The 23760-nt window shown below is 39.9% G+C and overlaps 1 protein-coding gene and 1 long non-coding RNA gene across 2 annotated transcripts in view; one reads left to right on the top strand and one right to left on the bottom strand.

The window, feature by feature from the left end:
• LOC147013991 (uncharacterized) overlaps nt 1-16402 on the top strand; it is a 34954-nt gene extending 18552 nt beyond the window's left edge. The window contains exons 2-4 of the long non-coding RNA XR_015050600.1: nt 15350-15536; nt 15871-16027; nt 16115-16402. This is a non-coding gene — a long non-coding RNA (uncharacterized LOC147013991). The remainder of the gene's footprint in view (nt 1-15349; nt 15537-15870; nt 16028-16114) is intronic.
• LOC147013992 (uncharacterized) lies at nt 356-1134 on the bottom strand. The gene has a single exon (XM_085850709.1). The coding sequence runs from the start codon at nt 1117-1119 to the stop codon at nt 388-390; it is 732 nt and encodes a 243-aa protein (XP_085706835.1). The 5' UTR covers nt 1120-1134; the 3' UTR covers nt 356-387.
• Nucleotides 16403-23760: the final 7358 nt, after the last annotated feature.

The following is a 23760-nucleotide window of genomic DNA, read 5'->3' as shown; positions in this document are numbered from 1 at the left end:
AATTAAATAAAGATGTTGATTACGTTTTAAATTAAATAAAGATGTCGATAACGCCTTAAATTAAATCATAAATCGTTCGATGACAACGGGCAAATCAAAACACAATAATTAATGTTTGATGTTGTAGAAGAGAAAACAAGCCGATTTCACAATGGAGGCTTTAATTCACTCAATCAAGGTGATATCTGATCACGTTACGCAGACACGGGAAACGCCCGGATCTCCTCACAGCTTCACACTCGATACGTAACGCGTGACGTTGCATGACTCGTGACCTCACAGCTTCCAACAACAACAACACTTCAAAGATTCATCACATTCACCCCACCTCTAAAGTTCAACCAAATATTTCCCAAGATATTCAGGAGGACGTCTGATCGGTTGAGATCACCGCAATGGGGACCGTTTCACTGATGACGAGGGTTCAGTTGCACTCGTTTCCTCAGCTAAAGTCTGTTTCTCTGCCGTAGGAGAATTGCTCGGTGGTACCTCTCCATTTTCGAAACCAGCCTGCTGTTGCTCCACAGGTAGGGCATCACCCATCACGTTCCCACGTGGAACATCACCAGGAGGTGCCAAATGTCGCAGTGATACAGTGGTCTCCCGGCCATCAGAAAGTCTGACGTGGGCATAGCCTGGATTTGCGTCAATGAGTTCGACTTCATCCACCAAGGGATCATACTTGCTCTGGCATACTTGTCTTTTCATAAGCACAGTGCCAGGAGAAGCCAACCAGGTGGGTATAGAATGTCCGCTGGTAGATCGGTGCTGGTAGCTAAACAGTCGTTCGTGTGGAATGGCATTAGTGGATGTGGAGAGTAGCGACCGAACAGAATGCAGAGCATCAGTGAGAACAGCCTCCCACTGCGCAGTCTTCAGTTCTCGCAACTTAAGCGCAAAGGTCACAGCTTTCCAGATGATACCATTGTATCTTTCCACCAGTCCATTTCCTTGTGGGTTAAAGCCAGTAGTTCGACTGGTGCCAATGCCGCATCCATGCAGAAACCGGTTGAGTTCTTCGGACATAAAGGAAGATCCTCGGTCAGAGTGTATATAAGAAGACATACCAAAGATTGCAAACAGTTGGCAGAGGCATTTTATGATGGTTGCTGAAGTCATGTCAGCACAGGGAAAGGCAAAGGGAAACCTTGAAAACTCATCAACAACAGTTAATATGTAGCGATTGTCCATCATTGATGGCAAGGGGCCTTTAAAATCGATGTTTAGCCTCTCGAAAGGCAAGTAGCATTGATGAGATTACTTGGGGTGGCCTTATGGAATCTCGGTTTGATTTCAGCGCAGACTGGACAAGATGCACTCATCCTTTTAACTTCTTCGACAGAAAAGGGTAGATTTCAGCAGCGCACGAAGTGGGCCATCCTTGTTACACCTGGATGGCATAATGAGTTGTGGAGACCTTGCAAGGTTTTGCCGTTAATAGCTGAACAGCAAATTCGTGAAAAGGCGTCGGCAGCAGCGTTTTCTTTCCCCGGGCGATCAATTATGTCATAGCTGTAGGATGACAGCTCGATGCACCACCTCATAATCTTTTCATTCTTGATTTTTCCAACTTTTTTGTTATCAAACATAAACGCAACAGACCTTTGGTTAGTAATAAGCTGAAAATGATTTCCCAGCAGATAATGCCTCCAATTACGCAGTGCCTCCACAATCGCATACGCTTCCTTTTCTACTGCTGAATGCCTTTGTTCGCTACCAGAAAGAGTCCTCGAGAAGAATGCAACAGGTCTGCTAGACTGGTTAAGCGTAGCAGCAATTGCGTGATCGGCAGCATCGGTTTCAACTATGAAAGGGACAGTTTCATCTCCAGCCATCACAATGGAGTTGGCGATGTCTTGCTTGAGAAGTTTGAAAGCTTCAACAGCAGCTAATGATAGAGGGAAGCTTTTATATTGTACTCGGGGACGAATCTTTTCAGAAAAGTTTGCAATCCACTGTGAGTAATACGCAAACATTCCCATTGCCCGACGCAACGAGGGCATATCGTGTGGGGGCGGAAGCTCCTGAAGTGATCGAAGGCGCTCAGGATCTGGTTTAATTGTTCCATTTTCAATTGTGTAGATGAGGAGGTCGACAGATTTTGCAGAGAATACGCATTTGTCATTGTTAAATATCAGATTATACTTAGTGGTATTGAGAAATTTATTCAGGTTTTCATCATGTTCTGCCTGGTTCTTTCCACACACCGTGGCATTGTCCACGTAAGCAAAGGTATTCTCTAGATTCTCCTCCAAGATAACGTTGTCGATTATCCTCTGGAAGCTTGCGACGCCATTAGTAACGCCAAATGGAATCTGGCGGAACTGATATAGTTTTTGACAGGCTTCGAACACTGTAAATGGTTTGTCTTCTTCTGTTATGGGAATTTGATGATAGGTGCTGCGCAAATCGATTGTACTAAATATCCGATATTTAGCTACATTTCCTACCCTATTCGCGGCAATGGGTAGGCATCGAGTAGAGAGCAACGGTTAATTGTTTGTGAGTAATCGATGACCATCCGCTTTCTATGATTATGGTTGGTTGTAACTAATACTTGGGCACGCCATGGAGACTCGCTAGATTCAATGATTCCTTCAAGAAGCCTCTTGGTTTCGGATTCAATAAACTTGGTATCTGCGCCGGTATATTGCCGTGACTTCACGGCTATTGGCTTGCAATCGGGAGTTAGGTTGGCGAAACAACGAAGGTGGATAAACAGTGGCAAGTCCGCAAACTTCTAGAGATGGCTTGGCTCCACTAAAGGGAATCTCAACACTCGAATGCTGTTTCAAGAAATCGTGACCCAGGATGAGGTCAGCGCATAGGTCCTGGAGTACTAACAGCCGAACATCACTGTAGGTATGTTCTGATAAGATCAGCTCAACATTGCAATATCCCTGAACATTTGAGTATAGGGAAGTGGAGGCCATGGAAACTTTACTGTTGGCAGGGAAGAGCTTCCACTTGTGGGTTTTTACCAAATTTTCGCTCACGAAGCTTTCGGAGCTTCCAGTATCGATGAAAGCTGTGTCCATTGATCTGCACTTTCACAACAGCTTTAGCTAGGCAATCCGGCGAAGCAGCAGAGAGTATTGCCAGAGTGGGGATAGCCGCCGAGGTTAGTTTAGAGGAAGCGGACCTGCACACTTTAGAGAAGTGGCCTTTCTTTCCGCAGCTGTTGCATGTAGTATCTCTTGCAGGGAATTTTCTACGAGGATGCCTATTATGTCTGCAGAAGAAACACTTAGTATTCACGGCAGCAAAAGTGGCCGTCGTAGTGGTGTTTCCCTCCACAGATGGATTCGCTGCCGCTATTGTTTCCAGAACTTCTTGAGATGATTCTCCAATCTCCACAGCAGCAGCAGCATTAACAGGAGGGACAGGCCACCCATAGGACTCGGAATGTTTCTGGGCCATCTCTAAATTCGCGAGCTTGGTCGAAAGCTGTTTGAAGGCCCAAGGTTTCATTTTCCAGCAAGTGTTGTCGTATGTGAGCCGATTGCAGTCCATGTATGAAAGAGTCGCGTATTGAGTTGTTTCTACACCGCTCCACAGTTGTGGGCTGGAAGTTACAATCCTTGCTTATCTGCTTCAGAACTTGCACGTATCGATCGAGCGTCTCTCCCGCCTCCTGTCTGCGTGTAGCAAGCACGTGTCTTGCAAACACCTTGTTCGTGGGCTTAACATGGAGTGCTTTGAGAACGTTAACAGCAGCGTCGTATGTTTCGCACTCAGCGATGTATTCATAGACTGAAGGTGCTACGTGATTAATGAGCATGTTCAGCTTGTCCGGGTCGTGAGTAGCGATGGCTGCCAGAAAGTTCGAGAAGGTTCGATGCCAATAGAGCCGTTGCTTAACTTCCGTGCTTGAGTTCAGATCGGCGTCGAATCTCTCCGGTTTGAGGAACTTGTCCGTGGTGTCGGATTGAGTGAATTAAATTGTTGTAAAACAGAAACAAGCCGATTTCACTCTAGAGGCTTTAATTCACTCAATCAAGGTGATATCTGATCACATTACGAGGACACGGGAAACGTCCGGATCTCCTCATAGCTTCCCACAACAAAAACAACAACACTTTCAAGATTCATCACAGCCACTGAATGTACACAGTCAGGTAACATACAGTCGTCATCAAGTTATGACATCTAGAATCGTTCCCATCGATAGAAATTGAAGAAAAATATGTACCCTGCCCCAGATTTTAGCGATGACAGCTACACCTCGTGTTTACAGTTTGGTATCGTCGTCTGCACGACCGCCACCCAGTGCTACTCCATAATTAAGTGCTTATTTTTCACTTTCCACTGCTTGTCACGACTCAGGAATCTTCTCAGATGCTGGTGAGGTTTAAAACTTTATAGTATCTTCAGATCCATGTTTTTTTTTTCCGATACAATTATACCGTATATTCAGTTACCCATCAATATAATTTTTCCATCAAGCTGCGTCACGCACTGGCTCTAATTTTCCTTCCTGTTTGCCATGTTTTTTATCTGCATTTATTTTCTACATTACAATTTATTGTATATCTTTCATCCATATTTCAATAGATAAGTAATGCATGAAATTGAAGATAAAGACCCTGCAGTTCTGGATCATCTTCCAGCAACCATTAACGAGCACATGGTCAATCTCTTTTCCCACACCACCAGTGTTGGAATACCAAGCCCAGCGATGAGCTTGTGGGCGCTGAAACCATGAACCGGCCACCCTAAGTCCATGACTTCTTGCAAAGTCAAGGAACTTAGTGCTATTCTGGTTCATAGTTCCTGACCCATGGGGACCAACACACATCTCATAACCATCCCTTTCAGTTCCAGTCGATGCATTGAAATCCCCCAAGACTAGAAGTGTATCTCGTCTGGGGCACTGATCAACCACAGACTCGAGCGTGGCATAGAATGCATCCTTCACGGTGAGATCACTCGCCTCAGTTGGCGCATAAACAGAGACCTGGGAAATGACACCCAAGGAGTGACAAATCCTTCATCTCACAATACGCTCCTTGAAATGATGTAAACTACCCCAGAATGCTTGTAATTTATTCAGAGTGCCAGAGATGCTTCACGAACTCTATGTTTTCACGGCTGTCTGTCTATCTGTCTGCTTGTAAGCAAGATTCTCCTATAGTTATGGACGGATTCGGCCGAAATTTAGTGGACAGGTTGGGTGTGTCACAAGAACGATTTCATGGGATTTTGGTGAAGATTTTGATCTGGTTCCGATAATTTTTTAAGTGATTCATCACCATTGAGAAATGGTGCTAAAAAACGACATCTAGCATGATATCTCAAAAAGGTGTGGACGGATTATGACAAAACTTGGTGGATGAGTTGGATAGGTGACAAGAACAAGCCAATTCAATTTTGGTTCAAGTCCGAATCCAGATGCGGCCTATCAGTGGGATGCAAAATGTAAATTGTTGTGCCTGGCAGAGATACATGCCCTACTGAGCGCCTTTCCAGTTACCAAGAGTTATCTCAAATAAATTGTGCCACGATTGAAAAAAAAATGAAACTGACAAAGTGACTGTGAAATAAAGGTACATCCATTGTAATGCACACTTTCAATGTAAAATGACATTCAGTGTATACAATACATCAATTTGAGATTTCATTTACAGTATAAAGTAGAAAAAAAAAAAACACACTTCAACTTTCAACGAATCAGAAATGCATATTGGACAAAAATCCAAATACAATGCAACTGTGCAAGAATAAAGTGAATGAGATGGTGCAATTCATTCACTCTCATAGTTCCTCCACTTATATTCATGAAACCACTGATAGCTCAGGTTTAACTCGATTTGGAAAATTTCATACACAGCTTATTAAGAAATCCCAGGTCACATTCAATTATATGGCCATTGCACCTTGTAGCCTCTTGGGCCAAGATCTGTGTCATTTATCCACCATCATCGGGAATAAAATCAAAAAGGGAGGTGGGGAGGGGGGATAAGTGGACAGCACAGTGACAGGCAGCTACAGGCAAAGCCAACAGGGTTTCAGATTGTATTCATGAGGGGATAAATTACAAATCAAGAGGTAAAGTTAACATTGTACAGGAATTTAATGGGGCCTCATCTGGAATATTGTGTTTGGATTTGGTTACCACATCTAAGGAAGGACAAAGGTGCCATAGGGAGGGTTAGAGCGTAGAATTATGAGATTGATTCTAGACTAAGCTCGAGGAATGGTTGAAGGAAACACGACTTTATCTGACTATATTAAATAAGGCAATTCTCTCGGTGTGTATGTCTGGAATTCATCGGAAAAAAACAAGGCTTACCCATTTTACCCAAAGATCTCCACCAATTTGTGCATACGTGTTAATTGTTCCTAGGGTCAGGCTATGTGCACACAAACAAGATATATATATATATATATATATATATATATATATATATATATATATATATATATATATATATATATATATATATATATATATATGTTGAGATCCAGGTGAGGTCCACAATGATTAAGATCAAGCTTTGTTCCCACCAATCTTGGTAGAGAAGGTTTTATTACACATCAGACATATGCATATGGAGACAACAGGCTTTGAACACAATAGTCCACCCAGCCTAATCCTCTGGTGAGCTGTCTTTCGGCACTGCCTTATATTCAGTTTATTGCGACCTCTGAATAACTGTGTGTCAAAGAGGATTTATTACCATTCATTAATTTATAGCATTCTCCTGTCAGTACTGCTGATAAGAGAGCACAGAAAGTGCAGAAACAACACCCTTGATTCCCTTAAAGAATTTTCAAAGGTAGCCTCCTACATGTTGTTGGGCCTTAGCAGTTCTGGGCAGTGATCCAACAGATTCCAGGTAGCCCAGCTGCCCGATCAGCAAGGCCATTTCAAACAGTCAACAAGACCAGCTGTGTTGTAACAGTGCCAGCCCTTTGGCTGAAAAAAACAAGTTCCTTGACAGTGCACAGATAAACATTGGGAAGATTTATCCTTTCCCCATTTCCAATTAACTCAAGAGTTTTAACCAAACACTAGTAGACATGTTTGGTTGCTGTTAGAGTACATACAATCCCCGACATCTCCCTCCTCTTGTGTCTTTGAAACATTTGCAAAAGAAACTACAAATGGAGAAATGGAGCATCCGCAGGTCGGCAGGTCAGCAGATAGCAACCCCCAGTGGGTGGGCCATCCTTATGTTTAGCTCCAAATAGTCCATGACGGTCGGGAGTTCCATCTGCGCCCCCTAGCCCAAAAGGGGGTTCCTACCCACTTTCCAACCGGTCCACTAACACCCCAAGTCTTCAACAAGGGAAATCGGGAAATATCGCAACATTTAAACATAGAATATAAGAAAGCCAAGCACTCCCAAAAGCTGTTCGTACAAGAATTGCTCATGGCTAAACAAGAATGAAGTTATACAGGAATATACGTTCCATTAAATATTTGATTACATATTGCCGCTTAATGAACTTCATGAACAACAAGTAAGGCAGTGTTAAAGTATATAAATGTAATGTTCTTTATGAACAAAGCAAAAAGATATTTGATAAACTGCAAGCCAGAGTATAATGAAGGCACAACTTGCCAGCAATTACCAACAAGGCAAATCAAATGGTATTTCTACCTAGCCCTTCAATTGGTGCAAGCAACGAAAGACATTCGTCCAATGTGAGTTGAAGCAATTGTTCATCACTCGGAGGAAGCCTGAGTAATGGATCGGCGACTACTGCAAGGTTACAATATGTTTCATTGTTCGTGGGTTGGGGTGACATGGGTGGGGTACATAGTATTGGAATGGGGGGGGGTAGGTGTAAGTGCAGGGAGGTTTGAGGATGGCAGCAGTCCAGCAGTGTTCACCGGAGCCATCTCCGTCTGTACTAGCTGGGTACTGGGCTTTGTTGTCCATCCTGAAAAACACTTTCCAATGGCCTTTTGGGCAATCACCTTGAAAAGCATCAGCAATATAAAGGCTGCCACGATGATTATCAGGATTGTTATAAAGAATCTTAAAACACTTCCTCCCCAACCCCCAAACAATCCCTTTAACCAGCTACTCATGTTATCACTACTGTAGTCTTTATATTTGCTCGCCTCTTTTCTTATGTGACCCGCGAGGTCATTAATGTTTTCTGAATTATCTGGGATGTACGTACAACACTCTTTGCCAATTACAGCACATGTTCCCCCTTTCTCAGCTAGAATCATGTCTAAAGCTATTCTATTTTGCATTACAGTAGTCCTTAATGCGACCAGCTCCGCGCTAATTTTTTCAAACCCATCAGCGGTATCGTTCCCCATTATTTCCAATGTTGATGCCATGCTGATAAGTTCTCTTCCTGCCACCCAGGCCCCATATCGGGGGAAAATTATCATTGCTGCATATGCCCCATCTGATATAGCTCTCTTACGTCGTGTTTGATCTATCTCAGAGAATGGGCCAGTGAACAAACGCATGTGCGGAATGACGTAAGCTAGATAACATGAACCGCCCCATTTGTTTGGCAGCCATGGGTAGGCTCTATACCCACACACAAAATATGTGCCATTAGATGCAACCTTCGGGTATGTTCCATTGTCTCCTTTCCTCTTGTCTGGTAAGTCATTTATCTCTATTGATATATTACAAGTGGAGTTCCCTGCCTGAAATCTGGCATGAGGCTTTGTCCAAGTAAGGCAGATAAACCCCATACGCTTATATGTGATTCTGAAGTACGGAGGTCTTTTCTTTAAATTAAAAGGAGGGTACCACGCACCTGTAAAGTCTACACATGATGAGTTACCGGTTGTTTTAGTCAAATTAAAGTTGTTGTACCAAGCAGCACCACAATAGTCTATTTCCTCAAATGGGATCACAGATAATGGCAAACCCGTTTGTGAGGAGTGCGGGAGATAAGCACACACCCAGCACTTAGTCTTATTACTCAATGTAGCATATTTGTGCGACAAAAGTAAGAATGTATTTATCCCATGTACTCCCAACTCATGTAAATGTTCAGTGTGGTTCCCAATTGCTCTTTTCCCCCTCTGTTGGATGGGTTGGATTGTCCAGTTATCAATTTGCCCTTCCACTTCCCAGCTTCCCATCCAGAAGGCAATTATAGCAACTAGGATTTGCTGTAATGGGTTCATTCTTGCACAACCTCCTCCTCTGTTGGGATGGCAAGTTTGCAGTGTGAAAAGTGTATCCAAGCAGGCTTACCTTCACACTTGAAAGTTCGTTGAGTAATCAGTAATACCTGGAAGAGTCTTCCCCAGGGCGCCCCTCCGCCAGAACACCTTGTTGGCTCCTCAGCTGCTGGGGGTCGGGTCAGGTTGTGGCCCCATATCGAGGTCCTCGGGGTCTTCCTCCCTGAGTTCGCTGTTAATTATTATGATGGCCTGGGTGAGGGGTGAGGCTTCACAGCATTTCTTTAGACAAATGGAAATGAGACGTTTGATCAGAAATACTCCAAAAATGATTCCCATGATGATTAGGATTGCTGCCCCTACCAGGCGCAGTAACCAGTCTCCCCAGTCATGAAATATAGATCTCCACCCTGCGTAACCCTCCTTGCGTTCCACTCGATCGCTAGTGAGAGCTTCAAGCCTTATAGGTGAAAACACCTATAAGTGAAATGTGTTCTTCTCTGGGAGGTTACTGTATTTTCACAAGATTTCACAACTGTACTCCAAAAGGGTTCTTTAGGGGCCCATGGAACTTGGGTAATTAGAGATGCGTGTTGACCCCATATGAATCCTATTTGTGCAAAGTGCCCCCGCTGGGTTTTGTCTTGCGTTTTGTTCTGCCAAGCCACTTCTGTCTTTTCTGCATTTTCTGACGTCCCTCCAAACAGGTTTTGTCATAGCATAAGACCATCTAATCGATTTTATTTCCTCGTTTCGTTCTATCAAATCGTAAGTTTCCTCGGCTTGGACGCAAGACAGTTCTATGAGCTGCTGTGGCTGGATGGTTGTCAGCCCTCTGGAAATGAGTGGTGCGGTCTTGCCAGGTTCCTTTGAAAATATCTTTACCTTATCTAGTTCTTGGTTGTATGTTTTCCCCAACCTTGCGTATTCACCTGCTTCCATTCTTTCTCCAGCCGCTCCCCTCCTATGTCGCTGTGGGGTTGGTACTGGTTCATTTCCGTGTCCCCCTTTGCCACGGAGGTGTATACGGTTTCTTTGGCTTGAGTGTGTTAGTGTGTTGCCTAGTGATAGGTCCCCCCCACAAAGGAGTAGTGTCAGTACCAGGAGTTGCATGTTGTGTCGTCAAAGGTTCTGTCACTGTCTCCGTTACTACAAGGTTTACAGCATGCCACTGCACTGAACACTGCAGTCAACTGCAACATAATGACAAGTATTTGTGTAAAAGATTATTTTTAAATGATACCTCCGTATGAGGCTCCCACCATGACTAGAGCTTGCAGGACTGGAAGTTGCTCTGGGTGCGTGGTGAGTGGATGTGAAGGCCAGAGACCTTACTGTACACTACTGTAGATTTTGATCAGGCAAGCATACCTTCCATCCATCTCCTTGTCTGACGGCCTGTAAAGTGTTCTGGTGTTCGTTGCCCCATCTTGTGGTTCTGGGGCGCATCTCAATCTGTTCACCATTCTTCCTAACTCCCCTGCACTATGTCCGTTACTAACTGCCATTGAGATGTACGGTGTTAGTCCTTCTCTGTGCTTCATTAGTTCGCGCTCTCTGGCGGCTTGTTTCACCTCCACCGCCGCTCCTTCCTTCCCGATCCATCGGTTGGTTGTCATCAGAGAGCGTTTGACGGTGTAATCTCTATGTGCTTTGGCCACGTATTCATAATCCTGCCCTGTTTCATCGTAGTCGACAGTGAGTGCAGTGCAAAGCCAATTCCATTCCTTCCAGATCGATGTCGTTGCTAAGCAACCATTCCTCTACATCCCTTTAATTCCGCTTATGCTTCCCAAATCCAATGAATTTATCCTGACAGATAGAGGCTCATATAAAGACAACAGACATGCTTTTCTGTCCGCTTCCAGACAAACAGCTCGACCCCGACAGGCAGAGAATCGAAACGCTCCCTCGTCAAGGCCCACGATGGCTGCGTGTTCAAACAGCACGAGCTCCGCCCGTAATTTTTCACAAAAACACCTCTATCCTGATAAGTGCATAGCCTACCAAACGTCCTTGTTTTTGGATGTCTGACATGCAAACAAGGACAAATGTGTCCAAGAGCCACGTCCTAAAGGTTTTGTCTTCACCAGAAGAAGAATAATAAGAAGAACAACGCGGAGCTCTCTTAGAGCCGGCGTTCACTACGCGAGACGCGGCTAAAAGATAAACCCACATTAAATAAAATCTCTTCCTTGTTCAAAGTATTTAAATCCCCCTTTCCATCCATCCTAAATCCCTCGGTCCTGCGCCTCTTCCGCGTCTCTTTTTTTTTTTTCTCTTTTCCTCTTTTGGTCACGAAGCCCAATCAACAACAACAACAACAACCGGAACAAACATATATATTACAGCCTTGTTTCAAAGCATTGTCGCTTCCATGTTCCGATAGCGCGTGCACTCGCCTCGAAACAAAAAAATCGAGCGATGCTTTGAAACGTCAACGTTAATGTCCTTATTAATTAATTTTACCACAAAGCTATCTCTTTAAAATCTAGTTTGTCCACCATATTCAAAATCAGCCGCCTCGAGAAATTCTCGTACATTGCTCGACACACAGGCACGTTCACAGCAGGGTGTTAATTGCACTTTCAAGCTTATCAAAGCGCGCTGGGCCCATGCGTGATTACGTCATCACGCACTCACATGAGCAATGCGTCTTATCAGCGCGTTGGTTTTTACGATCAAACTCACGTAACAAATATTTGACGACATCTCAAATACGTTCGTTTTAAATCGGAATTTTTACAGAATCCTAAGAAGGGCGTCCCCAAACTTTGTAAAATGTGCTAATCCATCTCGTAAACCCTCACGATAAGCTGTCCTTCGACGGGACGATTTCGTGCTTTCGTCGCGCCTGTTAAATCCGACGGCACGTCACGTGACTCGCAAAACCCCATAAAATAACAGTTTTTTTCCCAGATTTACGAAAATCAAGTATGAAACATGCTTAATGACCCCAACAATGAAACCAGAATCGAAACTGACGTTAAAACGAACCCGTAACGTCGATCAGCCTTACGAAACATGCAAAGTGGAAACAGAACTGAATTTGAATTTGAAATCAAAATGATGCTCCGTGGAGACCATCCATTTATCACGTACGTACAGTGTTCAAAGCCAAAACAGCATACAGAGTTTATCAGACCATGAGAAAACCCGAACGTTGGTCCATTTGACATCCCACAGCACGAGTACTGTAGGGAATTCTCACACATAATCCCCAAACTGTCTGCTGAAGTGGTTTTAATTATTCAATTCCCCATCGAGTTCACACACACACACACACGCGCACGCACACACACACACACACACACTCACACACACACACACACACACACACACACACACACACACACACACACACACACACACACACACACACACACAATGACCCCATCACTGAATTAACAACACGTGCAGAATCGGTCATCATCGTCCTTCCTCCGGATTTGGTGTGCACAATTCACCTCCTCCAAAGTCTTCACATTTACGATGACGACCAATCATTATCTCCATACAAACATACAAGTTGTTCCACACATACAAGTTCCAGGTTGGAACACTCAACTTACGTCTAACATAAAACTCAACCTTCCCCACCACATTGTATTCACAAATACATCCAAACAGGTAACTCTACAAACAGTCCTTCTCCTGGCTCATTAACTTTGTGTTTTTTTTTTTTCCGTTGGTTCAAGATTCCCTCTGAATCGAATCGCTTACGTCCTGTCTCTCTTTGTGACTCCGTTAGCCACGCTGCAAACGCTCTCCAGTGTTTTCCACTTTCACCGATAACTTTAAGTGTTGTTCCTTTGGGTAACTCTATGTTCTTTGCAGAGTTATTCCCCATCTTTTGTTCTTATCTTACCAACCGCCTAATAGCTGTAAATCGTTTCTCCTTTTACGTCGGGACCGAAATCCCTTTCAATCAGCCACCTTAAGCCTCAAAACCCAATGAAGGCCTCTAACCTTCCCTCTCTATGGTACAGGATTCCAACCTGTTCCCTCCTTATTTCACACGGATATCTTTATCCTCTATTGATTTTGACGTCTTATTTCCCATATTTCCTTATTTCACTGATCCTTCCTAGAGTTTTCTTGGGCCGGGTTAGTGTTTTCCGCCTGGGGTGTTTCTTCACACTCCCAATGCACACTTCCTGCTCCCTCACCCTCCCAACGGAATCCTTTGGGTTGGGTCAGGGGTTTTCACACCTTTCCCTCCCCTCAATCTCCCGTTCGGATCCTGGCCCTGGCGTATTCTTGGGTCTCCCCCACGGTCTCCCAAAGGAGTGTCCTGGGGTTCCCCTCAACCTTCCAATGGGCCCTTACCTTCCCGGGTACCCCTTTCCGATGTGCAAAATAAACCTCCTTCTCCCCTGGTTCGTTTTGTAAGGGCAAGGACAGATCTCAGAGAGCAGCGAGTATCCCCAGTGTGAGAAAGGAGGCAGCTTTCTTACCTTTTCCTTAAGCTGGCCGGCTCTTTCCTCCTTTGTCTCACCAGGGCTCTCGAGCTCCTCCTCGATCCGGCTTGCCCCTGCTCGCTGCGCCAATTGTTGAGATCCAGGTGAGGTCCACAATGATTAAGATCAAGCTTTGTTCCCACCGATCTTGGTAGAGAAGGTTTTATTACACATCAGACATATGCATATGGAGACAACAGGCTTTGAACACAATAGTCCACCCAGCCTAATCCTCTGGTGAGCTGTCTTTCGGCACTGCCTTATATTCAGTTTATTGCGACCTCTGAATAACTGTGTGTCAAAGAAGATTTATTACCATTCATTAATTTATAGCATTCTCCTGTCAGTACTGCTGATAAGAGAGCACAGAAAGTGCAGAAACAACACCCTTGATTCCCTTAAAGAATTTTCAAAGGTAGCCTCCTACATGTTGTTGGGCCTTAGCAGTTCTGGGCAGTGATCCAACAGATTCCAGGTAGCCCAGCTGCCCGATCAGCAAGGCCATTTCAAACAGTCAACAAGACCAGCTGTGTTGTAACAGTGCCAGCCCTTTGGCTGAAAAAAACAAGTTCCTTGACAGTGCACAGATAAACATTGGGAAGATTTATCCTTTCCCCATTTCCAATTAACTCAAGAGTTTTAACCAAACACTAGTAGACATGTTTGGTTGCTGTTAGAGTACATACAATCCCCGACATGTATATATATATATATATATATATATATATATATATATATATATATATATATATATATATATATATGATATATGATATATGGGGCTTCTGAGGCAACCATTCAAACGAATGGGGTAAAAGGAAAAAAAACTTTCTGACTCAAGCCCCAAAAGCCCAAAACAGGAGACTGATTTCCTCCCCCTCTCATACAAGCAAATGTAAAATTGAGACTGATTCCCTTCCCTCCCATGCAAGCAAATGTAAAATTGAGACCAATTCCCTTCCCTCCCATGCAAGCAAATGTAAAATTGAGACTGATTTCCTCCCCCTCCCATACAAGCAAATGTAAAATTGAGACTGACTCAAGCCCCAAAAGCCCAAAATAGGAGACCGATTTTCTCCCCCTTACATACAAGTAGATGTAAAATTGAGACTTACTGATTAAAGCACTTCTTTCCTTTCATATTTTCATTCCACTCAAAGAGTGAACCAATGAATATTTGTCCATGTTCTACTCTAGGGAATAAATTAATTTTTTTATTATATTCACTTTATCTCTTCAAGCAGGAAAGAAAGGGCTGTTAGGGTGAGTTTTGTAAAATGGGGAAGTGTTTTTAGAACACAGTCGTGCCATGAAAATGAGGAAATGTTCTGTGCCCTTGTCTCTCGTGGTTATATTTTAAATCATCAGAACACTAACAGAACAAAGTTTAGCTAAAATCAGCTTTTAAACTTAGGTTTTATCAAAAATCATTCAAAGCAAGATGTTTCATTTTCATGTTAAAATGAGTCATTTTGGAGTCAGCCAAACTGCCTCGCCCGAACCAAGCCAAAAAATTCCGAAGTCATTTCCTCTGTGGGAACATACCCTGGAAAAACCATTGTTGTGAAATCTCCCATTACGTCATCAAGTTGCTTATTTAAAGCAACTTCTCGTTCATGTTTTATTACGAAAATAGAGCGTTCAGATTATTACTACAACCTTGCAGATCAATCGTTTTCACAAGATGACAGGTGGGATCTCAACCCAATTCATTATTTGTTGTTTAAAACAGAATTAAATCACTATACGACGAATAATTATTGTTTTTTTTTTCTAACAGGTTGTCCCCAATATGAACATCGTTCATAACTGATGTTGAAAATGAGTTATCTGAATTACACGATGAGTGGATAAAAATGAACGACTTTCTTAAAGACATTCAATCGTTCAGAAGAGATTTGAATGATATTTTTCTTGGAAGGCAAGAAGTCCTCTCACGTCCTTTGATCTTGAATGACGAGTCCAAGGTGAGAAATTATCACTTTGTCTCTGTCTCCGTGTGTGTGTATATATGTGTATGTGTGTGTGTGTGTGTGTGTGTGTGTGTGTGTGTGTGTGTGTGTGTGTGTGTGTGTGTGTGTGTGTATATGTGTGCATTTGTGTGTATATGTGTGTGTGTGCATGTGCGTGTGTATGTGTATGTGTGTCTCTGTCTCTCTATCTCTCTCTATCTGTCTCTGTCTCTTTCTGTCTCTTTCTGTTCATCTTAGACACAACCTTTTATGTGACATTGTGGTAATTTATTTAAAATCAATACCACAACTTGGTGGTAATTTTTGACGACTTGCTTTTTGTTTTCAGCATTAAAACTGAATCATACATGGGTGGTGAAGCGAATGAATTTCGCAACCTTGAATGGGAAGATGTTGAAATTCCACGGGGTGATGATTAATTTCCAACTTGTTCTGATTTAAATGCTCATCTGGATGAAATGGACACAAAACTCGATCTTCTGGAGGTAAATGTTTAATTTATTATTTTATTAATATCATAATATAATCATCTTTATATACCCTAATTGTTCTTCACTCTTTGTTTTGAACAGAATATGTTGATCGAGTTTCAAAATCACAAGACATCTGAAGCAGAGTGCTGGGAAGATCGTCCATTCTCGCAACTGAATATTTATCCAAAGAAAAATGTTTAATATTTTCAATCTTGATTAATTATATTTGCTTTGCTTTTAATTATTTAATTCTTAATTATAAAAAAAGAATAAAGGAAGTGCAAAGGAGGGGGAGGGGGGTTAGGTGTGTTCCCCCAACGACCCACCAACTCCCTCATCCCACCCCCCTCCCCGTGTGTATGGGGAAGGGTGAGGGGGAGTGGGATGAAGGGGATGGTGGGTCAAAGGTGGGGGTGCACAGGGGGGGTGGGGCTTGTGTGGATGGGTGGAGCTTGTGTGGGTGGGGCTTGTGTGGGGGGTGGGTAGAGCTTGTGTGGATGGGTGGGGCTTGTGTGGGTGGGTGGGGCTTGTGTGTATGGGGTTTGTGTGGGTGGAGCAATTTTTTAAAATTAAATAAACATGTTGTGTGTGGGGAACTAATTAACTAATCACTAATTATGTGGTATGATGGATGTGGATGTGGCTTATGTGGGTGGGGCTTGTGTGGATGTGGCTTTTGTGAGTGGGTCTTTTGTGGGTAGGGTTTGCATGGGTGGGGCTTGTGTGGGCGGAGTAAAAAGGGGTGGAGTTTAAAAAGGGGCGGAGCCAAAAAAATTCAATTTATCTTTGGCTTTTGTAATTCCTGTGAATAAAATGAACCTAAAATCTCTTCCCCTTCTAAATCATATACCTTATAAGTCCAAGGAACTGCATCTATTACATAAATGATTTTTAAAAGTTCATTTGTCCATAACTTTGTATAACCTTTTTCAAAATGAGATTTCCACCTCTATATTCTTACTACATCACCAACTTTGAACTTAGGCTTTCTGACATTAATCTCTTTTTCATATTTTAATTTTGTAAATGTTTCTGATGACTTCGTTTTCGTTGAGGTGTGAATCATGTCATTATACTTATCCACAATATCCTGAATTAAAGATAACCATTGTTGAGAACCGAGTTGAGTGAATTTCTTATATAGTCTCTCTTTTAAAGTGCGATTGAATCGCTCAATAACAACCGCTTTTCCTTCATTAAAGGTGCTGCATAATATAATGTTGTTATTTTAAAGAAAATTCATAAATGTTTTGTTGTAGAACTCTGGACCCTCATCAGTCCACAATTTTTTAGGTTTTCACTTACTTTTATTAAATATCTGTTGAAAGGCTAACATAAGAGTATTACCTGTTTTGTTTTTCAAAGGGACAACCAACGCATATCTACTCCTCAAATCAATAACGGTTAAAGCATATTTGTACCCCTTATCATAATTGAGTTCAATTAAATCAGCGGACCAGATATAATCAACTTCTTTGGAATAAACCTTCCTTCTATGAAACTTTGTGATTATTGGTTTATGTAATTCATTAGTTAATTACTCTTCAATCTTAATGACATCATTAGAGCCTATAAGTTTTTTGAATATCCAAGCCCAAGTTTCAATTTAGCACTGATCATCTTCTTCACGATGAACCTATCAAATTTTTCTCTCAAGGTGGATTTTGTATCAGAGACATTATACAACATTTCTCTATCGGCTTCATGTTTTTCTTCCAACGTTGTGATATTTCCATAATCAATATCGTCCCTCATGCACACTTCATCAACCCTATTGATAGGTTTGCTCCATGGTTTAGGATTGTCAGCCTCATCTAATCTTTTATTCAAGTTTGTTCCTGGACCACAGAAAGAATACCCTGGTAGATGTAATTCCCCTGGTATTCCAGTAGTCGTAAATTTACTTCCTGATAAAAACTTTTGTATATCTCCCCGACGTTTGTGTTTGGAGATAATTTTACTCTTTTTAGAGCCACACACCGAACATATGTCTTTTTGGATAACCCTGTCATTTTTACTTTAAAAAATATGAGATCTTTTCAGTATTAGTTTTATTTTTACATTTGAGACCTTAACTACATTTATTTAAGTGAAAAATTCCTACAGAGTGCGAAAAGCTTTTTAGTTTCCAACATGCACATTGAATCTTAATTTTTAAAACATAAAGAATCCTCAGAAATGTCTTCAATCTCTCCTCCATTTATTTAAGAAAAAAAATGTAAAACTTTAATTAAAGTCAATCACACCAACATCATCAATAATATAATCTTTTCCTTCTTTCTCTTCTTTATCTCCACTTTCTCGTTTATATATTCTCCCTGAAACTGATGCTAATAGTCTTGACGCAAATATTTCAAATAGACTTGCCAATTCTTTGTTTTTCCTCCTCGCTGCGTTGAGATCGATATATTATCTGTAATATACCTTCGATCTTTTTAAAATCTCACTGGTTTCCATATTTTTATGTTTATTTATTCTCTCTCTTTCCTCCCTCTCCTTCTCCTCCTTCTCTCTCTTCTCCCTCTCCTCCTTCTCTCTCTTTTCCCTCTCCTCCTTCTCTCTCTTGTCCCTTGCCTCCTTCTCTCTATTCCTTCTCTCTCTCTTCTCCCTCTCCTCTACCTCTCTCTATTCCCTTGCCTCCTTCTCTCTCTTCTCCCTCTCCTCCTTTGTCTCAGTTTCTTCAACTCCTTCCTCATCCCTTACTATCCTTGAATCATTTTCACCCCACAGAATATCATACATATATTCATCAGGATTTTTTGTGATTCCTGTATCCAAAATAAATTTTATTTACAACAGGAAACCAATAAAATTACTTCTGAATTTATAAAAGAGCCTTGCGTTTTCTTAACTTTTAATTTTTTTTCATTATTTAACATTTTAATGAAATCCAAAGTTGTTGGTTTATTAACATCAGCATAAAGCCAATCTTTTAATGAAAATACATCATTCCTGTGTTGTAGAACATATTTATTAAAATACCGAAAACCCTTTTCTTGAAGGTATGCATGGACACAGAAATGATAATTTTCTTGAAGCCTTCTTGCTGTCATTTATGTATTATAAATATATGACAGATTAATATAATGACAGGAAATACCTCCCCTTCTTCCCATAGTTAAATCATTTTGTATTTCCTTACTTATTATATATAATCCTGTTCTTTGTGTTTTCATGATATAAACTATGGCAAAACCATTATTGATTTTACCCTTATTAAACTCTATTATTTGTTGTTTGCGAACCATGTTTCCACAAAATTTATTCTTGGCACCAAGTGGATAATATTCTTCCTTATGAGACTGATTTAATTGTTCCAGGTTTTCTAGGTTAATTTTAAATGACAAATTATACCCGAAATCATTCATATCATATCCCCATCGTTCTATTCTCATACAAATGATACGCCCTTCTTTATAAAATTTTATTTTAATTGGAACTGTGAATTCTGTATGACCTGGAGATAAAATCAACACTTCTGTATCTTTGGAATACACAGCCGTTTTATTTAAGGATATATATTGTGAGAAATCACTTAATCTCACCAAGTCATTCGCGTCAGTCGGGCTTGGATAATTTATTGATTTATAAGCATTTTTCATATTAATATTTTTTTGCTATATTTCTCTCGTTCAGCCTGTGCCTTTGTGTAATAATTTGATAAATCAATATTCAGTTCTTGGGATACACCAAGGATAGAACCATCTTTACCAACATGTCATTTATATTAGATTAAAAAGTCATTAAAAAAATTATTTTTGTTGAGTTGAAATAACACATATAGACATAATTGACCACAACACTTGGCATTTAATTCTTGGACTTGAAATGTTTGATAAACACCATTCTGTAAGAATTTTATTACTTCAACAGGTGGTGGAAGACCAAAACTATCAAAATAATATTTGTCTTGACTATTAAAAATAAAAACCCAATGAGAACAATTCCCATAATTATCTTCTAAGTTCATAATAATATTCCTTGTATGTTCAGACACATTTGTTAATTCATCTCTCATACAAATAACCACATTACGAATTTTTAATTTCTTACAATATTTGATAAGTTCTAAATTTGATGTTGTATTCTTTCCAAATTCTTTAAACCACTCATCAATGCTCATTTATTTATGAGAAAGATATAATATATTACCCCTTTTCGTTAATTTTACACCTGCTTGTGCGATAAAAGAAAGCATATCTCCAACTAACAATCTCGCTTTATCAGGCAGACTTTCAAGTTTTTCAGCAAAATCTACAATTACACCACTTCCACTAATTTGTTTCTCCAACTCTTTGTTATGTCTTTCCAATTCTTTTTTTAGCCAGGAGTTGAGCCTTCCTCTCGTTGGCAGTTTTCACCGCTGCTGAAATACCACCCGTCAATGAATTTCCAATCTATCTCGTGGATAAAATGTTCCATCAAGAGAAACATGAAGTTTTTTTCACCTTAGCATTATCACTCAATGCATTATTCTTATCAGTAGCAGTATCACCATCTGGTTTTTTTTTTAAAAAATGAGCCACAGATATCGTGGATTTCCTTCCAGAACACCCAAATTCCACATGTTAGTGGTTTGGTTCAGTTTAACGTGTTGACATCTTCTTTTGAGGTATGATACACTGAGTGGTTTCTTTGAGTTAAGTCTTCTGTTCAACATCTCTTCTGTTTTAAGATTGGGAGTATATTCACTAATATACAAACTCATTTAATTAATTACAAATTTATTCTGATCACCAAAAGCATTACCAACATCAAAAAGCAATCTATTTTCATTATCATTCCTTTGCAGTTGAAATCTAATTTTAAGACCATACAGAACTTTATCATGATCACAAAATCCAAATATACCTTAAAGAGGAACTGCCACAGTAAAACTATTACCTGCTTTTGTGTCATCATTATACATTCCTTTCCTTTAACTATATCCAGGGTCTGTGTTTGTTCCCATTGACATCAGGAATAAAATCTTCGACAGCACCCTTTCCCATTCTATCACTAAATTAATATAGTGTAAATTTCATCATTTCAGATGTAGCAGAGACAGAACCAACTGCTTCAACTTCTTGTGTTCCAATGTACAAACGAACACTATCAAACATTTTCCAGAAGAAATCATTTACGAGTGGAGCGTTTGTGTTAGTCACAACCTTCGTGAATGTAAATTTACACAAGAAACTTTCAGCTAGATTCAAATAAGTTTGTTGATTATTTATTTCAAAACTTTTTGTTCCATTTGCATTCCAGTCTGTTCCAGTTATTGCATTTACCTTGAAGTAGTCTTCTTTTTTAGTAGAGTTTGAGATGACAATGGTATCATCCAAATCATAGATACTATCAATTGCTTCCATACTTGTATTTATTTAGGAAAAAAGATGTTAAAACTTTTGAAACCCTGACCCAAGTATTTGAATTATTTTCTGTCGTTCTTGGGGAGACAACTGAGTTTTGCCTTTCTTAATTTCTTTTATTGCTTGTAATTTATGAGATTCCTTTTGGGCATATTTTACACTCTTTATAGCTCCTGCTACATTTCCCACAGCAGAAGCAGTTGAACCAATTAGGTCTTTATGTTTCAGAATAGTTGAACGAGTATTGTGCGTTGATGTGCGAGTATAGTAAAAAATATAATGTGAACGAGTATAATGACATTGTCACTGTAAAATGTCCCATTAGTTTCAATATTTTTTGAGGAGAAACCCAATAACTCTCTAAATGAATTATCAATTGTGAAATCAACCTTGTAGTTTAATCGTTGATTTTGAAGTATGTTTTTGAATATGTATAACAATATTTTTTGGTTCATCACCTTGTTCTTTCATAAGACGAGCAATTTCGGACGATATTTGAGAATCTCATATGCTCCGGGTGAAACTGTTATCGTTTTGTATCCACTTCCTGGATTATAACTAAACTTGTCATTTTTCTCGGTGATATTAAATAAGGTATTATAAGTTTCCATGGACAATAAAGACACCTCATATTCTTTTTTTGCATCAAGTTGTAGTGGGTATGGGAATGAAGATGTGTGGTCGCTTGTTGTGAAATTAAAACGAAGGATTGTGCTTCACATCTTATTTAATGAGATAAAATGTCTTTGTATTGACATTTATTAATTATTTTCATGTTCATAAACTGGTCTAAAATGGCTGATACTTCATTAAAACAATTGTTACTTCCAGCCTTCTTACTACCTAACAGCAATAAGTCTTTTACCTAATTGTGATGCATCATTTGGAAGAAAACTAGCACCTGAACCAAGGATACTTAAAGCCTGAATAATGTGTTTCTCCTTCTCATTTTTCCTACTTTTACCAGAAATACTAACCCCATATTTTAGAGTGTTCAGCAGATCAATATATACTCTGTCATCATTATTTTTCATATCCAATGGTTTATCAAAATACTTTGATTCATCCCTCACAGTTGAACCTTGTCTTCCATCTTTTGTGAGAAGAAACATTAATCTGGGGATTAATTTAACAGGGGTTTGAGCAGAACTCAAGAACCTTAATTCATCATTAAATATCAATACCTTTTCTTGAACAAGATGAAATATTGCTGGTTGTTCTGTTGGAATGAGTCCTGATCTGGTTTTTGATTCCGCTGAATATTCATTGTTTTGAAGAGCATTCACAATATAATCAGGGGGTTGATTAATCTCTTCCAGTTGTTGAAATAATCCTTCATCATCATATTCTAATTCTCCTATATGCTCTAATTCTTCCTCCGTCATTTGACTGAAATCTTTTAACATTTGAAGTTTTTTAGGAGTATATTCTATTGTGGGAACTGTGAAAACATCTATAATTTTTTCTTGGGATGTTTTTTAAAGTGGTTTAAAAAATGTATCTTGCTTTCTTTCAAATGCTTCTTCACCCGTTAGTTTCTGTCTGTTTCTTCTTCATGTCTTCCTGTTGTTTTACAACTTTTGAAACCAACTCTTGATGTTCCTTAAATCTTCTTGCTCTTTCTTTTGCATCCATTTACTTTATATGTATTGTCATTTAATGTATTGTAAATATCATTTAATGATATTTACAATATCATTTAATGTATTGTAAAGATCAACAGGGAAATTTTCCTTTTCTTCATCATTAAAGTACATGTGTTCAAATAAATCCTTTTCTTGAAATATTTTATCAAATTATTGATTAACATTAATACGGGTTGTAATTTCATCTTCACTAATACTTGTATCTCTGCTTTTCATACGTTTGCGTTGAGTTTCTTCATCAACATAAAAACCGAATGATAAAATCTTAACCCCATTACCACTCAGATGTTTAATAATTTGTCTCATTCCTTCTGGATTAGTTTCTAATATCCCAAGACCACCAGATTTTAGTTTCTTTAACTCACTCTTACAATGTGAATATTTTGTTGTACCAAGAGAAACCTCCTCAAATATTGAACTTCATTCCTCAATCGCATATATTCCTCTACTGAAATATAGTAATATAATCTTCACCTTCTACTTCTCCAGGTCTTATTGCTCTACTTGTTGTTGATACAATGCGTATCACGGGGTGTTTTTTAAGCAAATTAAAAATATTCTCATTTGTACTATACAAGAACCTTGATTTATGAAAGTTTTTTTTCCAGAAGCAGATTTACCCACAAGATTAATAATAATAGTTGTCATGTAATTGTTTATAAAATAAAAAAATATATCCCTTTATATCTCATCTTGTTTCACAACAATATATTGATATTTTTCAGTCGTGTGCTTCATATAATCCCCA

Source organism: Eptatretus burgeri, chromosome 13 (assembly GCF_056783735.1).
Source record: "Eptatretus burgeri isolate ZD-2024b chromosome 13, Ebu_testis_v1, whole genome shotgun sequence".
NCBI classification, from domain to species: Eukaryota; Metazoa; Chordata; class Myxini; order Myxiniformes; family Myxinidae; genus Eptatretus; species Eptatretus burgeri.
The sequence above is the reverse complement of the archived record's forward strand: the minus strand, read 5'-3'. Positions and strand labels throughout refer to the sequence as shown.